A 7771-nucleotide genomic window follows, 5' to 3' on the forward strand; every position below is an offset into this window, starting at 1 on the left:
CCGCGGGCTGGGGGGCTCGTGCGCAGACGTCGGGTGGTGGGCGGAGGCGTTGGTGTCCGGGCGGTGGATGGGGAGGCTGAGAAGAGGGCGTAGTGTCCCCAGGTGATTGCGATTGGGGGAAGGCGGAGGAGCGAGAGAACTACTCGGCCGTTTCGAGGGAAGAGGAAGTTGGACAACATTGCCTGTTTTAGTTTTTTTTTTTCCAGTTCAGCAGAGAATATTTTCAAGGGGGTGAGTTAAAATGACCTGTCGTATTATACTGAGAACAGTTAGTAGGAAGACGGGCAGTACGCTCCGCTCCTTCCCCTCCCCTACTTCTAGGTTCACCCCCTCCACTCCCTCGGAAGCCCTTCTAAATAGGTGGACACAGGGGGCAACCAGGTCATGAATAATTCATGAGGGCCGCCCCGTTCCTTAGCCACACCCCTCCGAGTCGTGCTGACGCATGATGCGTGTACCAAACCTGAGGAAGCAACGTAACAGTTCCCGCCCCTAGGACGGAGGGCGGGGCGTCATCTCCAGCACGTGCTGCATCTACCCGCGCAAGCCCAAAAGGGTGTGCGCAGGCGCTGCCCACTAGGGGGAGGAAGGAGGCGGGGTAGGGAGGTTGCTGGGTTTAGAGCCGGGCGGAGACCGCTGAGACTCATTCCTCAGGAACAAGGGTCGGGTGTCAAGGAGACCTTTTCACACCAGCTCCCCGTCCCCCGCCTACGGTGGGTGGGATCGCGCGGCAGAGACAAAGGATATCAGTAGGGACGGACATAGCTGCGAAGGGAAGTAGGGTGTCAGTTTGGGGTGGTGGGCTTTTGGGGGGGCTGAGGGGGCTATATTTAAACTCCCGGAGCCGTTAAGTTGGTTCGTACTCCGATGCGCGCGCAACCAGGGTGGTGGCGGAGTGCGCATGCGTGATTCCAGGGAGAGAGGAACGCGCCCCAGCAGTGCGCGCTCGCGGCGAAGCGGTAGTGGTAGTGGAGAAAGGGGTCGGCGCACGCGCGGTTGATTCCTCGAGTTGTTCGGGTCTCGCGGGCATCTTGTTTTGGTCTCGCGGGCGAGTAGGGCGCGCTTCGGGGGAGGCGCTTGGGCGCGAGACTAGGGGAGAAGAGCAGAACTGCGCGCGCACTCGCGAAAGGGGGGGAAGCGAGCGGGGTTTAGGAAGGGGGGTTAAGCCCCCTGTCCCCCCGGTTGCCCTCGACTGGGACGGAATAAGGGGAGGAAATGATCGAGATGGCGGCGGAGAAGGAGCCGTTTCTGGTGCCGGCCCCGCCGCCGCCGCTTAAAGATGAGTCGGGCGGAGGGGGCGGCCCCACTGTGCAACCGCACCGAGAGGCAGCCTCCGGGGAGCTCCGCGGCGGAACACAGCGTGGGCCGGGCCCGCGCGCACACTCGGCGGGATCCCCGGCTTCTGAGGCCGGCAAGGAGAGCCCCGGGGCTGCACCCACCCCTCGGGGCGGTCAGTCGCAGCAGCAACGAGGGGGCGGCCCCCAGGCGCAGTCGCACGGGGAGGCCTGCTTGTCGGATCCCCCCGGGAGAGCCGCTCCGCCGGACGTGGGGGAGGAGCGACGGGGAGGGGGCGGAACAGAACTGGGCCCCCCTGCTCCTCCTCGACCCCGTAATGGCTATCAGCCCCACCGGCCCCCTGGGGGAGGTGGGGGCAAGAGGAGAAATAGCTGTAATGTAGGGGGAGGTGGTGGAGGCTTCAAACATCCGGCCTTCAAGAGGCGCAGGCGGGTCAATTCGGACTGTGACTCTGTCTTACCCTCCAACTTCCTCCTGGGGGGCAATATCTTTGATCCATTGAACCTGAATAGTCTCCTGGATGAGGAAGTGAGCCGCGCACTCAATGCGGAGACCCCTAAGTCATCCCCACTTCCGGCCAAGGGGCGAGATCCAGTGGAGATCCTCATCCCCAAAGATATTACAGACCCTCTCAGTCTCAATACTTGCACTGATGAGGCCCAAGTAGTCCTTGCTTCGCCACTCAAGACTGGTCGGAAGCGGCATAGACACCGGGGACAGCACCACCAGCAGCAGCAGCAGCAGCAGGCAGCTGGAGGGAATGATAGCCACTCCGTGCTGCCCACAGCCCCCCTCACTTCCTCACTCCATGGGGAGGGCACCCCGCAGCAGCAGCAGCAGCATAGAGGCCAGAACCGGGACGCCCCCGAACCCTATGAACTCAACACAGCCATCAACTGCAGGGATGAGGTCGTGTCTCCCCTTCCATCTGCCCTACAGGGTCCCTCAGGCTCCCTTTCAGCCCCTCCAGCTGCCTCAGTTACCTCTGCATCCTCGTCTTCCTCCTCACGACATCGCAAACGTCGCAGGACTTCCAGCAAGTCAGAGGCAGGGGCTAGGGGTGGAGGCCAGGGTCCCAAGGAAAAGGGCCGAGGGAGTGGGGGAGGCCGCCACCACCTCCACCCACTACCTGCTGCGGGCTTCAAAAAGCAACAGTGCAAGTTCCAGTATGGGAATTTTTGCAAGTACTATGGGTACCGCAATCCTTCCTGTGAGGACGGGCGCCTTCGGGTGTTGAAGCCTGAGTGGTTTCGGGGTCGGGACGTCCTAGATCTGGGCTGCAATGTGGGCCATTTGACCCTGAGCATTGCCTGTAAGTGGGGCCCGTCCCGCATGGTGGGCCTGGATATTGATGCCCAGCTCATCCATTCGGCCCGCCAAAACATCCGACACTACCTGTCCGAAGAGCTGCGTCTGCCACCCCAGACTTCTGACGGGGCCCCAGGAGCAGAGAGTGAGGAAGGGACCACAACCGTCCGAAAGAGAAGCTACTTCCCGGCCTCACTGACGGCCAGCCGGGGTCCCATTGCTGCACCCCAAGTGCCCTTGGATGGAGCAGACACATCCGTCTTCCCCAACAATGTTGTCTTCGTCACGGTAAGAGGGTTCACAGGCTCTTGGGATAGGGACCAGGAGTGAAGATGAGGTTAAATGGGAACATGGCAGGGAAAGGTTATAACCCAGAGGGTGTCTGTGCATGCACCCCTCCCTAGGAAAACCAAATCCTCCAGAGAAGGGTCTGAATCTGCGATTGATTCCACTGGGTGTGTCTCCCCCCCTATAACCTGGGTCGGGGGGGCGGTGGCGGTGGCTCTACTTGGAGTCCTTTCTCATGACTGCAAGCCCCAGAATTGGGGCAGACTCCTCTTGCCCTGCTCTTGGCCAGTACTGTAATCCAGACTTGTCCACCTTCCCCGTTAAGAGGATGTGGTCCAGATGAAAACTTGTCCTCCAACCTACTGAAGGTGCATGAAGGGGTGGGTTTCAGACATGCAATGTCTTGGGATGGGGGAGAGGATTAGGGTAGTGGCTGACTAATTACAGTTTCTGTCCTTTGATGGGGACCTTGTTTGCATTAGATGCAGAATTGATTGTCAGTGGCCAGGAACCTAAGCGGCTTGGCCTAAGGTCATCTCCACACTGACCCAAGATGGTGGGATGGGGAAGTGTCAGAAAGAGTACCTTGGGGAAGCAGGAGAGAGTACCATGTCTTCAGTGTCTGTCCCCTGACTGCAGGTGGATTCCCGTAAAATGCTCCAGTTAGGCCAGCTACAGGAATAGTTGGCAGTGTGTTGGGTTACAACCTAGAAGAATGGACTTTGCAGAGGGTGGTAATGAGCTTATCATCTAGAAAAGGTTTCCTGCGGGATGGGGTTCTTCATTTCTCTGGGAGAAAAAGAATAGGCCTGAAACTTTGCCAGTCCCAACTACAGGGAAGGAACCCACAGGTCTCCCTTTCAAACCTGGGTTGGGGCCCTTTGCATAACGTTGAATCTCTCAGCTTAATGACTGTGGGGTGGGAATAAGTAGCGGACAGGGTCTTGGGAGAACCCCACCATTCTTTCTCTGCAATTTGACCCCAGCTTTGGTGATCTCGTGGATAATTTGCTCAATTTAAAGTTACCGGGCTTCCCTGGTGGCGCAGTGGTTGAGAGTCCGCCTGCCGATGCAGGGGACACGGGTTTGTGCCCCAGTCCAGGAAGATCCCACATGCCACGGAGCGGCTGAGCCCGTGAGCCATGGCCGCTGAGCCTGCGCGTCCGGAGCCTGTGCTCCGCAACGGGAGAGGCCACAACAGTGAGAGGCCCGTGTACCGCAAAAAAATAAAGTTACCCAAGCTCCCTTTTTATGTTTGATTGGCTTACCACCAATAGAAAGCAAGAAAATGAGACTCAAACAGGGTACCATTTGGGAGTTATTTTGAGAAGTGTCAAAGCAGATTGTGGCCAAGGACTAAAGTGAGGCTGCAGAGTGGGTTGTGAGGGGGCAGTGGTTCTTTTATGCCTCTGTTGACCTCACCCCCAATTCTTGCTCTCAGGGTAACTATGTGCTGGATCGAGATGAGCTGGTGGAGGCCCAAAAACCTGAGTATGATGTGGTGCTCTGCCTCAGCCTCACCAAGTGGGTGCATCTCAACTGGGGAGACGAGGGGCTGAAGCGCATGTTTCGTCGAATCTACCGGCACCTACATCCTGGGGGCATCCTGGTCCTGGAGCCCCAGCCTTGGTCATCCTACGGCAGGAGAAAGACTCTCACGGTGAGTTGGGGTTTCTGGAAGTTGGGCCTATCCTTCCTTTAGTTGAGGCAAGGAAGGCCTCAAAGAAGCAGAAAGAGGACTTTCTGAACAAGGTGAAAAGGCCCCCTGGGTGGGCATCATCCTCCACCAGCAGAGAAGGCAACGAGCTAAAGTGATCCCTTGTCGTCCTCCCTAGGAAGCAATCTACAAGAACTACTATCGAATTCAGCTGAAGCCAGAGCAGTTCAGTTCCTACCTGACATCCCCAGAGGTGGGCTTCTCCAGCTATGAGCTTGTGGCCACACCCCACAACACCTCCAGAGGTAAGGCTGGCTTATTTTGTTGGGGGAGGAAGGGAGGCCAGTCCTGGTGCAGGGTGCAGACCCTGTGGAGTCTTAAGGTCCTGCCAAAACCCCTCCTGATTGCACACTCTTCCCTCAGGCTTCCAGCGTCCTGTGTACCTGTTCCACAAGGCCCATTCCCCCAGCCACTAAGTGGCCCCCTGAACAGAAAGTGTGAAGCTGCCCGCTGCTCCAGAGGACCTGGGGGGGGAGAGGAAAGTATCCCAAGGTCTTTTCTTTCTGCCTCCAAAAATAGTTTCCTCTCCTGGATCTGCAGAGAAAGCTTTTCCTGTGTTGCTGCCCCAGCCTCTTCCCTACACCTCTGGCACCTAAGCAGCAAGCCCAGCTGTGCTGGAGTCACCATCATCTTCCTCTCCCCTAGCCCACTGGGCTGGATGGCATGGACTGTTTGCTGCCCTCTGTTCTCCGAGGGCATGGGAGCTGGGGGGTATCAAGTTCTCTAGCCTCTTCCTCCTGTTCTCCCAAGGAGAGGTTCCCATTTCTCCTCGGCCCTTGTCCCTAGCTGCGTTTCAGTGGACCACGGATAGATGGACTGAGGGTTAAAAGGGGGACGTTGCTGGGGAGGCATGCAGGTACTGTGAAAATCCTTCCCTCTGCTGTCCCTCACTGGGAGAGGGGGTTGGGTTTGGAATGTGAGAACAGCACAATAAACTTGATGTTTAGGGCAGTGGCCCACACACCTGTCTAGCACATTCTAGTTGGGGGCGGGGGGTGGGGGTGGGGGACACGGTGCCTCCTGGTAGAACCTGTGCTTCCTCTCTGCCCAAACTATAGTCTTAAGGAAGAGGGCAGGTTTTTCAATGGTTGGGAAGGCTGTTGAATGCTAACGAGACCCACACCCAAGTGTACAGAACCCTAGGCCAGGAAAAAGGGGTATGTGAACTTTGATGTGAAACCTGAAGAATCTATCCTCCCCCAAAGAAACACTGACAAAACTTTTTTACGTAAGTTTTGGGCACAAAGCTAACTTTGGAAGTTAACCGTGGAGTCGAAGTGGAACTAGAAAAAGGCACTTTTAGGACCAGACCACCTGCCTGCTCTATTTCTCATCACTACCAAGTTCCTTTAAAGGAGGGCCAAAACCTTGACTTTCTGGCAGCTTCCAACCTGAGGCTTGACCCCATCTCAAGGCTCCCAAGAAGAGTCCCATTTGTTAGCAAAACCACTTTATTCTCATAGTTTAAAAACAAAAAGATATGAACTAGCAATCCAGGGAGCCTCCCAAGTCTACGCTTCCCATCGCCTCAGTGTCCGATGCATAAGGAAGGTATCCTCTGAAGGGCGGGGCCGGAGTTGAAGCCGGAGAGGGGGCAGACCTTCCAGGGTCAGGTGTGGAGATTCATAAAATAATGTTTCTGGATCACACAAAATGGTCATGTCTGGCCCTGGCCCAGATGGCTCCTGTTGGAGTTGGAGCAAAAAGCAAGGTTACCCTCGGGGAGGGGACAGAACCCCTGGCAGTTGGGGAGGAGGGGGGACGGGGTAGGGGAGACTCAAGCCCAGGTCCCTCACCTTTGGAGGCGGGGCTCGGGCCTGCGGCGGCAGGAGCGCCAGTTTCTCCCTCAGCGCGGCGTTCAGAACCTGTTCCTCGGGCACCTGCAGGCTCACCAGGTCTCGGAAGAGCCGCTTGGAGCGCGGCACGTTCAGCCCTGAGACCGCAGGAGCGGAAGTGAGCGGCGCCTCGCACCCCCGCTCCCGCGCCCGGCCGGCCGCCTGCCCCCCTCACCCTCGGCCACGCTCTCTTCCAGGCTACAGCGGGTCTGGAACGACTTTCTCAGCTGTTCTTCCACGGCCTTCGCGGCATCGAACTGGCCCCCGGCTGCGGCCCGCGCGGCCTGCAGCTCGAAGCTCAGGGCCAGGCTGCTCTGCTGCACGGGCGTCCCCAGGTCCTGCGGCGCCGCGAGCTTCTCGCTCGGTGCGGTGGCGGCCGGCGGCGGCTGGGACCGTACCGGGGAGGGCGGCGCCAGGCGGAAGCGGACCTGGAAGCAGAGAGCGGGGCGGTGAAGAAGTAGGCGCGGGGTCGTCGGCGGGCTGGCGGCCAGGCCTTCCCCCAGCTCACCTGCCGCCCCTTGCGGGCCCCGCCCCGCCGGTCCGCCCGCCCCTTCCGCCGTCCCGGGCTGCAGTTGGACCGCCCGCGCCCGGGGCTCTCGGACAGAGGGCTCAGACTTAGGCTCAGGTCCAGGCCGGGCTCCGGCACGGGGGCTCCGGGCACGGGGGCTCGGGGTTCTGGGAGTGGCCCTGGGTCAGCCACGGCCTCTCCCCCTTCCACCGACTCCAGCTCTGGCTCCTCACAGCCCATCATCTTGGGGTGTCTGCAGGGGTGCGGGGTCGCTGGGGCCCAAGGGTCAGGGAACACAGACTCGCCACCTCCTCTCCCCCGCCCTTCTAAGACAGCGGTACCGAAAACCGTTAGCGCCCGCCCCGCCCTATTGGTGCGCCTAAGCGTCATTTCCGTTACCCCGCTCCCCGCCTCCCGGAAAGCTTCCGCCCACAAAGCCTTGCCCCGCCCCCAGGCCGGGGTTTTAGAGCTGAAGCCCTTGGAAGCTCTACGGGTCCTCATTAGGACCATTTTCATCTAGAAACTTGCGCTACAGCGTCGTTGCCCTATCCAATCGCCACCACCTGGCCTCCGCTGGAATCCAGAGTGTGTCAGTCCTCCCTATTAACGGTCCAGCGTCCCCATACTGGATCTCCCTACTCCGTGCCTCCACAGCATCTCCGGGTGTTCCGTCGCCCCCAAACTCGGACCGGAGCTCCCCAGTTTGAATGAGGGCGTGGCTCACTGACTCCAGCCCCGGGCCCCCTCCTAGGTGACCGTGGTTGCCTGGGCGACAGCAGCCTCATTCAGTTTGCGGCCTTTTGTGACTTTTTCCCCTTC

The 7771-nt window shown here is 59.2% G+C and overlaps 2 protein-coding genes across 3 annotated transcripts; one reads left to right on the forward strand and one right to left on the reverse strand.

The window, feature by feature from the left end:
• Window positions 1–27: 27 nt before the first annotated feature.
• MEPCE (methylphosphate capping enzyme) lies at window positions 28–5572 on the forward strand. Of its 2 annotated transcripts, none has more exons than XM_067705724.1 (4): window positions 28–2892; window positions 4334–4552; window positions 4728–4854; window positions 5129–5572. In XM_067705724.1, the coding sequence occupies exons 1-4, from the start codon at window positions 1216–1218 to the stop codon at window positions 5203–5205; spliced, it is 2100 nt and encodes a 699-aa protein (XP_067561825.1). In that variant the 5' UTR covers window positions 28–1215; the 3' UTR covers window positions 5206–5572. The 2 variants fall into 2 exon arrangements, with proteins under 2 accessions (XP_067561825.1, XP_067561826.1); XM_067705725.1 differs by having other exon boundaries at window positions 34–2892; window positions 4973–5572.
• Window positions 5573–6042: 470 nt separating this feature from the next.
• Window positions 6043–7337, reverse strand: PPP1R35 (protein phosphatase 1 regulatory subunit 35). The gene is made up of 4 exons (XM_067705727.1): window positions 6953–7337; window positions 6620–6872; window positions 6406–6542; window positions 6043–6294 (listed from the first exon to the last, which is right to left on the reverse strand). The coding sequence occupies exons 1-4, from the start codon at window positions 7193–7195 to the stop codon at window positions 6121–6123; spliced, it is 807 nt and encodes a 268-aa protein (XP_067561828.1). The 5' UTR covers window positions 7196–7337; the 3' UTR covers window positions 6043–6120.
• Between the last annotated feature and the right edge of the window lie 434 nt (window positions 7338–7771).

The sequence above is a fragment of the Pseudorca crassidens genome, chromosome 15 (genome assembly GCF_039906515.1).
Source record: "Pseudorca crassidens isolate mPseCra1 chromosome 15, mPseCra1.hap1, whole genome shotgun sequence".
NCBI lineage: Eukaryota > Metazoa > Chordata > Mammalia > Artiodactyla > Delphinidae > Pseudorca > Pseudorca crassidens.

Coding starts and splice junctions, on each gene's coding strand:
- MEPCE (XM_067705724.1), top strand. CDS start 1,216: ATGATCGAGATGGCGGCGGAGAAGGAGCCGTTTCTGGTGCCGGCCCCG. Junction 4,553..4,727: donor GCAGGAGAAAGACTCTCACG/GTGAGTTGGGGT, acceptor CGTCCTCCCTAG/GAAGCAATCTACAAGAACTA. Junction 4,855..5,128: donor ACCCCACAACACCTCCAGAG/GTAAGGCTGGCT, acceptor CTCCAAAAATAG/TTTCCTCTCCTGGATCTGCA.
- PPP1R35 (XM_067705727.1), bottom strand. CDS start 7,195: ATGATGGGCTGTGAGGAGCCAGAGCTGGAGTCGGTGGAAGGGGGAGAG. Junction 6,543..6,619: donor GGAAGAGAGCGTGGCCGAGG/GTGAGGGGGGCA, acceptor CTGCGGTCTCAG/GGCTGAACGTGCCGCGCTCC. Junction 6,295..6,405: donor CCCGAGCCCCGCCTCCAAAG/GTGAGGGACCTG, acceptor CAACTCCAACAG/GAGCCATCTGGGCCAGGGCC.